This window comes from Lithobates pipiens, unplaced genomic scaffold (assembly GCF_037356315.1).
Source record: "Lithobates pipiens isolate NorthernLeopardFrog02 unplaced genomic scaffold, aLitPip1_a1.2 Scaffold_1, whole genome shotgun sequence".
Classification (NCBI taxonomy): domain Eukaryota; kingdom Metazoa; phylum Chordata; class Amphibia; order Anura; family Ranidae; genus Lithobates; species Lithobates pipiens.
This window is the reverse complement of record NW_027507685.1, coordinates 153,511,768-153,524,944: the sequence shown is the minus strand read 5'-3', so window position 1 is coordinate 153,524,944 and position 13,177 is coordinate 153,511,768. Positions and strand designations below refer to the sequence as shown.

The following is a 13,177-nucleotide window of genomic DNA, read 5'->3' as shown; positions in this document are numbered from 1 at the left end:
GAGGTTTCCAGAAAGAATGGCATGTTCATGTCCTTTCCCTACCCGTCTGGAACCTCTCCCTGCCACTAATCACTGCTACTAATCGCTGTCCCTGTAGGACAGATGACCTGTTGCTACACTACCCATACATGAAATGTGTGCCAAGACTGGGAGCCAGGGCCTTAAAGAGGCTCTGTCTGATCCAAGATGGCTGCTAGAGTCACATGGGGCAGTAGCATCCAATCAGATAGCTCCCCCAGTGATCCAGGAAACCATAGAGGAACCATGATCTTCTTGTCTTCCTTTCCAACTGGAATGCCACTATGGATAGGCGCCACCTACAGTGGAGAAAATAGACTGCCTTTCAAATAGGCCTGTTGGAAAACATGTAACCCAAGATATCTGTGCAACTTAATCTACATAGAACGAAATCAGGAGCATATTATTAAAACATCCAGTCGTTTTATTTAAAAATAAAAGTAGCACAAAAAATGTTTGCATTGTCAACAGGTAAAAAAAGGCACATTCATTTCTATCACGCCTCTAATACTGCGATCTGAGTGACCAATAAGCACATACAAAAATAATATTTAAAAAACTTCTTATCTAAACAGAAACCGATACAGATAAAACAAAAAAACAAAAATAGCTCAAAGCATGTGAATGCACTTATAAAAAGATAAACTAACAGTATTCCCCCACATTGCTATTTCAGGGTAATGTGGATGCAAGCTCATTGATCTACATTTTATAGATTTAATGGACTTATGCAGCAAAGTCTTTTTACCTAAATTCCAAGCTCCCTGGCTTAGCTTCATAATGGCTTGGTGCAGAGTATCGAGCTGGGAAATCCAGAGAAGGGACATCACCACTGGGGTTTCAGAGGTATACAAGCCATTGGGTGACCAAAACCACTGGCATCCATCCATAACTGAAATACTAGAACCCGATGAGCTGACCCTTCAAAACAGGAATCTCCAACCACCAACATAAAAGGTGCCAAAAAGCCACTCTAAATATGGGAAAATACTATAGATAATACGAATAATGAATGTGTGTACAGTGCATTTTACTGTAAGTGGGCTATTTGTAAAGAGTCAGCTAACTGGTGTACTGTTTTCCCAGGATTCCCATTACCCATTCAATTCTTTATAATTAGTGGTGCACCGAAATTAAAATTTTGGTACCGAAACCAAAAATTCAGGATGCACATGGCCAAAAACCGAAATGGACAGTTTTTAACAAAAATGTTATATTTTTATATATAATGGTATTGTATACTACCTTTTAATTAATATCATGAATTTAAATGAATATGAATTTATTTTCGCCCATTATCGGCAATAATAACCCTAATTTCAGCTGATAATTTTCGGCGGTCAATATATCGGTGCATCCCTATTTACAAATTATTTATTGGATGTATCTATATAGTGCTGACAATTTACATGCTGTATATTCACATCCCTGCCCTCAAGGAGCTTACAGTCTAAGGTTCTATCTCACATGCATACATACACATACTTGGTCCAATTTATCTACTAGCATGTCCTTGGGGGTGTGGGAAAGCAAAATACCCAGTGGAAATCTACGCAACACAGGGAGAACATACAAACTCCATGCAGATAGTGTTCTGGTTGGGATTCAAACCAATGACCCCAGTGCCGCAAGGCAGAACTGCTAACCATTAAGCCAATGTGCTGTTAAAACAGCAGGTGAAGACTCACCCTGTTCCATCTGCCCATACCAAAGGAAGCTAAGTTTGCCTTATTACATTGTCCTATTCTGGGTCTGTTTGCTCTCCAGCGGAAGCTTGCTTCCTACTTGTTTCTGCCAGCCAAAAGAACAATTGCCAAAGCCTGGAAGAAACCGTCAGTTCCTTTCCAGGGTATGAGAGAGCACATGATTGCATTGATGCTTACCGAACAGCTGTCCAGCATCCGCAGCAACTCCTATTCTAAGCTCCTCAGGATCTGCACACCGTAGCCGTCATATGCCTTCCCGACTCTCCTCTTGACCCTGTTTCCCCCTTTAGGCTCGGTTCACACTTAAACCGGCCATGGATTGCCCAGCAATGCTTTCTGTCCCTGTTCTCCATTTCAGGGACAAAGTAAGGCAGGACCTGCCTAAATTCAGCCCTGAAATGGAGGCAAAGACGCACAGCATTTTTTTGTGCAGTTTCTATGCGGTCGCATTCTCCTGCTATGTGAATTGGATTTGTGGAAAACCTGCATCCAATTTGCAAAGGTGTGAACCCAGCCTTAGTCTTATCTGGCTTTTCTCTTCTTCTCCACCTGCTGGGTGAGTGACCCCTTTTCCATTTGCACCACCCTCCTACCCAACTACCCCTTGGTTTCTGCTTGGTCCTTCCCTTTTTGAAGGATGTATACTATAGCACTATATGGATATTGCATGGCCCAGAGAATGTCCGGTTATTGTTGGAACCTGCCTAGGACCCCCTGGCCATTACGTCTTCTGGACCATGCCTATCTATTGCTGTTAAATTCTCTGGAGGGTTTTTTCCTCTATACAGTAAAACCTCAGATTGCGAGTAGCGTGGTTTACGGGATTTGCAATACGTGTAATTTTTTTTTTTAAAACCCCAACTCAATTCTTGTAATAACCAAATAAATACTAAGAAATAGTATTATAGTAATATTTACAAATAGCCCCTATTTTATATAGTGAGGAAGAGATTTGGGTTGGCAAATTGCAACTACAGAAAGGCTTCTTGCAGCCAGATCAAAGATCTGGTTGGATATTATGGCTTTAAAGGGTATTTCATCTTCCAATGATAACCAGTCTTACAGAAATGCACCAGTATACCTTGGAGTAATGGTAATAAATAACTTTGATAATACTGTAAAATGACACTACTGAAAAGCACAGAAAAAAGAGAAAACCATAGGAGCAATGATAGTCATAGATATGACATAATAATTATGTTCATGGGTACCTAGAGATCCCACCGGCTGAGAAATCTCAGGAGAAACAGCAATCAGACAGGTTTAAGGAAACTTTTTATAGTTATTTTGTTTTTATGGATCACAAGTTTCATACCCTTTTTTTTTTTTTTTTTTTTTTTTATTATAACCTGAGTTATTATTATTGTATTGTGTGGTACACTTCTGAATTCAGTTTGCAAAGAATGCTAGGCTTTTCTGATAAGAAAGCCCAGCATTCCCTTTATGCTCACTGGCAGCCTGTGCTAAGTCATTAACTAAAAGTGAAGCCAGGCTGCGGACATTCAAGTATTCTTAATAAATAATATATGATATTTTAAAATCAGTCCTCTGTAGCTGCAGCCTGCAGGCACCATTTAGCAACTCATCCTCAAAGATTCCGGCACAAATACTGAAGTGGTTGGAGTGATGGAGTGATCACAATAGTTCAGCTCCCCCTGCTTGCCCTCGTAGAGACCCTACCCTATGTATACATTAGAGATTAGAATGTAACATGTTATGAATGCAACGTCCCCCCCCCCCCCTTCTCCGATGTTACAGCAGACCGGGGATCTGCTCCCCGTGTCTGCTGCCACAGTTCAAAACAAAACATTCTTCTATGAATGGAAAACGACAAGGTTTGGCAACCTTTGAGGCTGTTGGCTTGGAGTTTTTAATGAACTACCACAGTGCCGTGAGCGATGTAGTAGTTCATTGAGTCTTCCTGTCAGAATGTATCGGCTTTCTCGTACGATGTATGGGATGGAATCTGCAGGAGACCTGCATGATCTGCTGATCGCTGGTTCAAGGCTTTACATGATCCCAAAAAATAATAAATGCACATTTTATTTCCCTGCAAGTGCTTCTGTGAAATTTAAGGATGTATTGCTTCACACTGCCTGCAGCGACAGATGTCTGAAATTACTTGTTTTACAGCAAATTTACTGCTTGTTAAGAATAGATAAAGTGAACTAATGACCAAGCCATGGACTTTCAAAGACACTGCCATGTGTGCTGACAGAGAATGGGGGATTTTCCCTGTCCTCTGGGCCATTTGGGTCGACGTTTAACATATTTTAGGTAGAAGGAAGGAATTCCTATGCAACATTTAATTTTACCTAAAATGTACCAATTAAAAAAGTCAATCAAAATGTGTTTTTTTCAGAATTCAATAAAATGTAATATATAAAACTCAAGATCCCTTTTAAGGTACTCAGAAAACTTGAGAGGTGTGACGCTCATAAACAATCAGGGTTTCCCTCAAACGAAAATGTGGCATAAAGTTAATGTTTAGCTTGGCTGAGAGTTCATATTTCTGCCTACAGAAAGGAGAAAATTGGACTCTCCCAACTCTGCTTATTGCCAGGTGAAATGGTAAAGGTCAGAAAAGATTTTAAACCTGTCCCATTGAAGGTCATCCCTGAAAATGGCCAGCGTTGGGTTTATCTGCTAGATCCACAAACATGAAATATTGACCTGTTTCACTTCTACAGAAAAATAGTTTACAATTCTCAGAAAAAATTGAGTTGCACGCCTTCATGGCTCCTGGAATTAGTCCAGCCCCGCTGCTGTGTAATAAGGATAAGGAGTAAATCGTGGAGTCAAGAAGAAAAATAATGACCTTGCCCTATGAACAGACTTTCTTAAAAGGGCTCTGGTGCCCAAAAAAAAGTAAAAAAATAAATAAATAAATAAAAGCTGCTTCCAAGAGAAAATGAATAATGATGAGTTGCTTTAAAGGAGAACTCCACCCAGGGAATATAATAACAGCTGTTATGTGACCAAAGTCAAAGGGAATGACCAGCATTGTGCATTTACATCCCTGCCTCAAGGAGCCTATGATCTAAGTTCCTAATTCACGTATATACGTACACATAATAAGGCAGATTTAGGCAGGAGCCAATTAATCTACCAGAATTTTATTGAGATGTTCCTCTAAGCTTAGCTGCCAAGTTCATTCTGTTCTTAGCGGCCATATGAGGACAACGACCCATGCCAGTCACCACAGGAGGGGAAGGCCTGGCAGGGAAAACTTGGCACAGAATTTCATCACAATAAACCAGAGAGGTAAGCTCCTTCATACTTTTTCCCGAGGTTCTAAAACCTTGGTTGGGGGAGTGCTCCTTCAAGACCAAGTGTTACATTGTGTTGTATTGAATAAATAATACATGACAAACGTATAGTACCTGAATGGATGTGCTTCTGAACAAAATAAATGGAAGTAATATTTAAAAAAAATACACACTCATTAAGTAATATTGATTGCACACTCATCCACCCAAACTCACATCAATTCGGAAGGCCAGTAGACTTAAAAACGTCACTGTATGAAATAGAAATTAATTCCATAAACTGATAAGTATGTCATAATTTTAAAAGCTTATCTGAATGGAATTAAAAGAGGACCTGTAAGAATGGCAAAAGCAGGGACCAATAAGAGGCCAAGTAACCTTTTCTACAGATTTTATATACAAAATACAACGTGGCCCATGCCAGAAAGACAATTCTGTCATCAGTAAAATAATCACTAAAATTCATTCTACATTATCCAATGTAATCCCCTCTTGCTAGTGATAATGATAATGAAAATTCAATTTCAGAGATTCAGCTGTTAGTGAATGGTCACCAGTAACAGAATTGGAAGTCTGCCATGATCCTTATTGAAGCCCAACTCCAGCCAAAACCTCCCCAGTACACATGTGCCTTGCGTCTAAAAAAGCCTTAGGAACATTAAAGCTGAGGTCCACCCTAAAGTGGACCTTCCGCTCATTGGAATCCTCCCCCCCTCCGGCGCCACAATTGGCACCTTTCAGGGGGGAGGGGGGTGCAGATACCTGTACAGTACAGGTATCTGCACCCACTTCCGGCGTAGATTCTGCAGAAAGTACGCCCCTTTCTGCAGAATCTACGCCCCTTTCCGAAAGTCCCCCGCTGCCTGCTGGGAAACACACGGATCCCAGAGACAGCGGGGATCATCCTTATTGCGCAGCGCGACTCGCGCATGCGCAGTAGGGAACCGGGAAATGAAGCCGAAAGGCTCCACTTCCTGATTCCCATACCCAAGATGGCGGCGGCAGCAGCACCCGAGAGACGATCGAGAGATCGGCTTCGGGTGCCGACATCGCAGGCGCGCTGGGTGGGTAAGTGTCACTATTGTAAAAGTCAGCAGCTGCAGTATTTGTAGCTGCTGGCTTTAAAAAAAATAAAAATGGCGGAACTCCCGGCGGACTTCCGCTTTAAAAACACATTATTGGCAATTCCATTGATTCAAATGAAAGTGTTTTGCATACTGCAACGCCTGCTAAATGTTGCAAGCAAGATCAAAATTAGTGCAAGGAAGCACAAGTATAATACTACAATTCGCTATTCACGTAAAAACAGGCATTTGCTATGCAAGGTGTTGGAATAGAAAAGCTTCGTTTAGGGCCGACCATAGATCATTTTTTTATTTTTTTTTGTTCAGCCAAACTGATTCCTGAATCCACATATTCGAGGGGAGTGGAGGCATCTTCCCTGCTGAGAAATTGTACTCTGACAGCATGGACTCTCCACTGTCAGAATATGCTGATCAGCCTCTGCAGCCACTGATCAAGAAAAATTTGCAACAAGACTGTTTGGCAGAAATTGATTGTTAGATCAACTCCTGCCGATTGACCACACATGGATCTAAATGTATCTGGTTCCTGCTGAACCAGCCTGAATTTCAATCCATCTACGGCCAGCTTTAAAGTGTTTGTAAACTCGCTTTTATTTAAATAAAAATAACAAACATGTTATACTTGCTCTGTGCGATTGTTTGCCTTGATCCTCTTCTTCTAGGGTCCCCACGGAAAGCCGCTTTCCATGGAGGGACCCATGTGGGCTCGCTCCCGAGTCCTGCTGCTGCATCCATTGACACAGACAGTGGGATTCGGCCCTGCCTCCTGCTCCAGTGTCACAGCTTTTGATTGACAGCAGTAGGAGCCAATGGCTACCGCTGCTATCAGTTTGTCTAATGAAAAGAGCGACAGTGACTGGAGCTGCTGTGCTTGAGCACATCGCTGGATTGGATCAGGCTCAGGTGAAAAACCTTAAGTTTTTACAACCACTTTAAGGGCTGTATACATGGGCCGAATAGCGGGCGGCATCAGCCGGCTCAATAGAAACTGGCTGACATTTGGCCCATGTGTACAGCAGCCAGTCCGACAGAAGCCAGCCACTCAGGAACCTGGAAGGAAGACCGGGAGAAGATCACAGAACCTTTGACCAATGGGATCGCTGAAGATGCAGTGCTGGAAGGGATCACTAGCCAGGTAAGCCTGCCATAATGTACAAATATACTGGTCGTACTAGGACATTATGGCTGAAAGCTCCTGGGACCCAATTAAAAAAATGTTGCAGTTTAATATATTTCTATAAAATCCCCGAGATGAGCTTTAAAACTTCAGAGTCCTAAGGCCCCATTCCCGTAAGCAACTCCGGCATACATTGGATTGCTGCTGCAAGAATCACAGGTGTATGCCAATAGCTGCCATCCTACACCCTGTAAAAATGAATGACAGGCTGAGAATGGCTGCAGCTATACATATGTAGTTTCACATGAAACACTAATCTGCATTCAAAGACAGATGAGCTCCTCTGGTTAAAGACAGTTTGTATCCAGGGGAGATCAACTGTTACTAACCACAGGTAATTTTTCTGTGCAATTACATGCACAGAGCTGCAACCGCTGTCAGCCTATCATTCATTTGTACAGGCTTTACGACCATAGCTGTAACTCCTGCTGCAGGAATCCGCTGTATGCCTCTAATCACCCATGTGAATGGAGTCTAACCCTCCCCTGCTCTATTTGGAACTCTATTTGGAACTTAAAAATAGTTTCATTGGAGTTGGACTGTAAGGATTACAATGCAAAACCTAATACTATTTAGTCGACATATGATTTCTGATTGGCGAATCTATAGTGTTTTTTGCAGTGTAACTTTTTATAAATCCATTGTTCTTTGCTTGGCCTTTCTGAATCAGCTGGCATGTGGACTGCCAGCTAAAAAAAAAGAAGCTGAATACTTTGCTGGGAGCCTGAGCTCTGATACAGTACTAAATCAGGTTGGCCAACCAAGCTGAGATGCTGCACAAACATCACTTAATAATACTGTTAAATAAAATGATTGCCCCTTTGGCCAAACCTGTGATCAGGTTTGTGCTTCCACTTACTTGACCTATTCCTCAACCAAACATTGTCCAACAACAAACCTGACAAGCAGCTTCAGAACGCCATGAATGAAAGTGGACATGATATAGAATGGCTCTTTCCTTGAGGTGTCAGGATTGTGAGATTTACCTGTCTTTTCTGTCTCATCAGAGACTGGCAAACTGCGCAAACCACCAGAAAAATGTCAACATTGTATGTACATGTGGTAAAATGGCTGCACGTGAGCTGTACACAATGGGAGGGGGGTCTCCCCGTCAAGTTGCCCATGAGGGATGCAAAAAATGGATGTGCTTCTTGAGGGCCCATCGGGAGAAGACGGCTTTTTCTGTGATGAAGCGATGCGCTCCTCTTGTGGCCCTTTCGTGCATCAGATACGTGGTACATTCATCCAGCCTGCCCTTCTCATAGTAGTGGTAAGGCACCGGTGGGTGTGAGCGATCCCTGCAAGAACACCAGAATCATTACCTTTCTTAAAGGGGTTGTAAACCCTCACTTATTTAATATGAAAATAACAAACATGCCTATATTTAGAAACAATATATAAACTGCGGTAAAAAAATAAAAATGAACCACGTGATAAATACCATAAAGGATAAATGGCTATAGTCTAAGGCTGATTAAGCTCAAACAGTATAAATAAATTGTGAGAAAAATATTAATACAGATATTCCAGTGCAAAGTCCAGCAACATATGTATTCCACTGAAGATAATCAATGCTTCCGATGAATCTGCCAACACCTTAGATCTTGTGAATTGACACCACCACTGATGGCTAAAGGGCTTGCTTACCAGATCTCATTACAGAAGGTCACAAATGCCTGTGGCTCCCGTGGGAGTCTATGCCCGGAAGTGGGCGCAAATACCTGTCTTAGACCTGAAAGGTGCCAACTGTGACACTGGAGGGGGGGAGGGTTCCGATGAGCGGAAGTTCCACTTTAGGGTGGAACCCCGCTTTAAGGACCAGGCCTCTTTTTCAGACTCGATGTTTACATGTTTAAAACAATTTTTTTTGCTAGAAAATTACTTAGAACCCCCAAACATTATATATTGTTTTTTTTCTAACTCCCTAGAGAAAAAAATGGCCGTCATTGGAATACGTTTTTTTTTTTTTTGCACACTGTATTTGTGCAGTGGTCTTACAAGTGCACTTTTTTTTGAAAAAATTAACTTTTTTAATAAAAAAAATAAGACACCAGTAAAATTAGCCCAATTTTTTTTTATATTATAAAAGATAATGTTACGCTGAGTAAATTGATACCCAACATGCCATGCTTCAAAATTGCGCCCGCTCGTGGAATGGTGTCAAACTTTTACCCTCAAAAATCTCCACAAACGACATTTAAAAAATTCTACAGGTTGCATGTTTTGCGTTACAGAGGAGGTCTAAGGATAGACCGCTCTACTGATCGCTGCGATACCTCAAATGTGTGGTTTGACTATTGTTTTCACATACGGGTACTACTCATATATGCGTTTGCTTCTGCGTGCGAGCTCGTCGGTATGGGGTGTTTTAAAAACATTGGATCACTTTTATTCCTATTACAAGGAATGTAAACATTCCTTGTAATAGTAAAAAAGCATGACAGGTCCTCTTAAATATGAGATCTGGGGTCAAAAAGTCCTCAGATCTCATATTTGAACTTAAATGCAATAAAAAAAAAAATTGTCATTTGAAAAAATGACATTGAAAAAATGTGCCTTTAAGAGGTATCGGCGGAAGCAACGTTTGACGTCGCTTCCACCCTGCTATGGTATAGACGGGTGGGGGCCATCTTAGCCTCACTCATCTCCATACCACAAACAAGACAGGTCATGACTGCCTCCACCGCTACCAACCGATCCGGTAAGCGATGGAGGGCGCGGGAGAGCGGCGGGAGGGGGGGTGGAACTTCTCCCACTGCCGATAACAGTGATCTCGCGGTGAACCCGCCGCAGAGACCACCATTATCATACACATGACCAGAGCCTGAAGAGATGGATATATCGGTTGTGGCAGCAGATGCTGCCGTTGCCGAGATATCACTCTTCAAAAAATGGATGTACATTGTCGTGCGCTGGTCATGAAGTGTTAATAGACTTAAAATTGGTTGCACTCACATTGTAGTAGTATAAAATCACCTTAATTTGTATTCATAGTCAACACACATACAAAAAGCCTATCTTCTGGGACACCAATAAAGAAGTGATGTCAGCGCGTCACTTGGCCTTACGTGTTTCGTCATAGGTTTGACGTCATCCAGGGGCACGATATGCCTGTACTTACATGCTTTGTGCAGTCATTTTGCATAGAGCAGTTCTGATATTCTAGGTGCCCTGTTGGCGCTACAGGCCCTTCCTCTTCAGCGGTTGCCCCCCACAGAAAGCCGTTTTCCCTGGGGGGCACCCATTCAGGCTCGCTCCTGAGTCCCACTGCTACATCCATTGACAGATACAGTGGGACCCCCCCATCACTGGATTTGATTGACAGCAGTGGGAGCCAATGGCTCCTGCTACTATTAATCTGTCCAATGAGGAGAGAGACAGCAGATGAAGCTGCTCGGGCACTCATGCACATTGCACAGTGCGCTGGTCATGAAGTGTTAATAGACTTAAAATTGGTTGCATTCACATTGTAGTAGTATAAAATCACCTTAATTTGTATTCATAGTCGAAACACATACAAAAAGCCTATCTTCCGGGACACCAATAAAGAAGTGATGTCAGCGCGTCGCTCGGCCTTACGTGTTTCGTCATAGGTTTGACGTCATCCAGGGGCACGATATGCCTGTACTTACATGCTTTGTGCAGTCATTTTGCATAGAGCAGTTCTGATATTCTAGGTGCCCTGTTGGCGCTACAGGCCCTTCCTCTTCATCGGTTGCCCCCCACAGAAAGCTGTTTTCCCTGGGGGGCACCCATTCAGGCTCGCTCCTGGGTCCCACTGCTACATCCATTGACAGATACAGTGGGACCCCCCATCACTGGATTTGATTGACAGCAGCGGGAGCCAATGGCTCCTGCTACTATTAATCTGTCCAATGAGGAGAGAGACAGCGGATAAAGCTGCTCGGCCACTCATGCACATTGCTGCATTGGATGGGCTCCAGTAAGAATAAAAAGGGGGGCGGTCTGAGGGGAGTTGCAGCACAGAAGGTTTTTCACCTTATTGCATAGTATGAATTAAGGTGAAAAGCCACATTAAGGCCTCATGTACGCTGCTGGTAAACGGACGTTTATTTTTTATTTTTTCAACTGCTCCTGAACTCTCCTCTGTTATCTTATCAGTATATGTACACAGGGTCATTTATAGTCGTTTCTAGTCAGTTGCGTTTAGTGGCTTTTTTTGGAACCCAAAAAAAATGCGTTCAGAAGCTGTGTTTAGAGGCATTTCAAACACAAAATGCGGCTATCCGCATTTAGGCGTGTTTTCGCCTAGTAGCGTTTTTAATTCAATCTTATTATTATTACATAGTATTATTAGTACATAGTAATCCAACATATTTGTTTCACCGTGATACATAGACAGATAAACAGAAAAATCCAACTCTGCTACAATGCGGTCGAACCATCTCTAGGTTAATAGGAGTTCTTGGGGTTCGGTTTGTGTAGTATGATGTAAGAGCCTGTAAGCCCACAGTGTCTATTATAAGGTAAAGTAAATATGTGCGCACCACTATCCTCTCAATGAGTGATGCCCACTCATTACAGTTAGGCTAGGGCTGTTGTTCCTATTCTGTCCACGTCCCCTCTTGGGGGGGGGGGGGGGGGCACTGTATGTGCCACCATCCCGGTCTAATGAAACTGGAGGTCTTGAATTAAATAATCAGGTGTTGTTGCCCCATGTATAAGGGAGAGAAAAAAGGGGGAAGAGAGTAAGGGAAGAGGGGTCAGGACAGTAAAGAGCGTTAGGGTTATATAAATAGACATTCCACCCTGGTCACACAGGTGTATCGCTAGAATCCTCTGTGGCCCACGAGATAAATTCTGAGGAATATCGAAACATAGACCACGAGGTCCAGGTCTTGGAAAATTGCTCCTCCCTACCCGTTTCCTATGACAACATTTGTTCCAAACTATTAATTCGGTCCACTTCAATTGCCCAATCCCCCAGGGAAGGCACGTCCGTCGACCGCCAATGTCTGGGCAACACCGTTCTAGCGGCCGCCAAAAAGTGTCGCAGAACGTCCTGTTTGATTGACTTAAGTGGTCCCGGGAGAAGAGATAGTAGAACTAGCTCAGGAGAGGGTGTGATTGAGGTCGCCATGAGTCTGCAGTACAAGTCTAGGATCTTTTGCCAGAACTTGTTCACAGGGGGGCATTCCCACCAAATGTGAAGTAAGGTTCCCCTAGATGACAAGCAACGCCAGCAAGTATCCGGAAGCGACGAGTTCAGCCGGTGCAAAGTAGAAGGGCACCTGTACCAATGGGTCAACAGCTTAAATCCCTTTTCTTGAGAGTTGGAGGCTAGAGACATTTTATGAGTCAGTATGAAGCACTTTTGCCAGTCTACAGGTGAGATGGAGTGGCCCAGGTCTTCCTTCCATGCCTGTGTGTAAGGGGGAAGGTCAGGATTATAAGCTGTATGCAAAAGAGAATATATTTGAGAGACTACATGTGTAGGAGGGGTGGCCTGGAGCAGCATGTCCTCCAAGTCTGTTAAGTCAGTGAGTATATTGGGTAACGATGGGAAGGTGCGAAGGATATCACCTGTTGCCTCTGCAACCAGTGCGTCGAAGTATGAGCAGATGAGTCGGGGGGAATGTCTTGAGTCAGAGAAGGGTCTGAGCGTAGGACTTGAGCAAGTCACCTATGGTCCTCCTTACACCAAGGTCCAAAATTTGCTTCCCTTAGGGCCGGTGGAAAATCCGGAGTCCCAAACAAAGGAGTCATGGGTCCCTTCAGGGGAGATAGGGTCTTGGAGGAATTCATTCGGGTCCATATTTGTATGGTTTGTCGGGTGAGTGATAAGAATTACAGGTGATATCGATATTTGCCTTGTTCCTTATATGTACTTTTTGTAGCTAAAAGGGCGCTGGCTTATTGTTTATGCAAGTTTCTTGGGTCCTGATCAAGGCCTGGGGCAAT

General features: G+C 43.0%; 1 protein-coding gene across 1 annotated transcript in view; it reads right to left on the bottom strand.

The window, feature by feature from the left end:
• Positions 1–421: 421 nt before the first annotated feature.
• ST6GALNAC4 (ST6 N-acetylgalactosaminide alpha-2,6-sialyltransferase 4) overlaps positions 422–13,177 on the bottom strand; it is a 44,604-nt gene continuing 31,848 nt past the window's right edge. Inside the window, exon 6 of the mRNA XM_077478704.1 lies at positions 422–8,553. Within this exon, the coding sequence (XP_077334830.1) occupies positions 8,367–8,553 (187 nt within the window). The 3' untranslated portion in view covers positions 422–8,366. The remainder of the gene's footprint in view (positions 8,554–13,177) is intronic.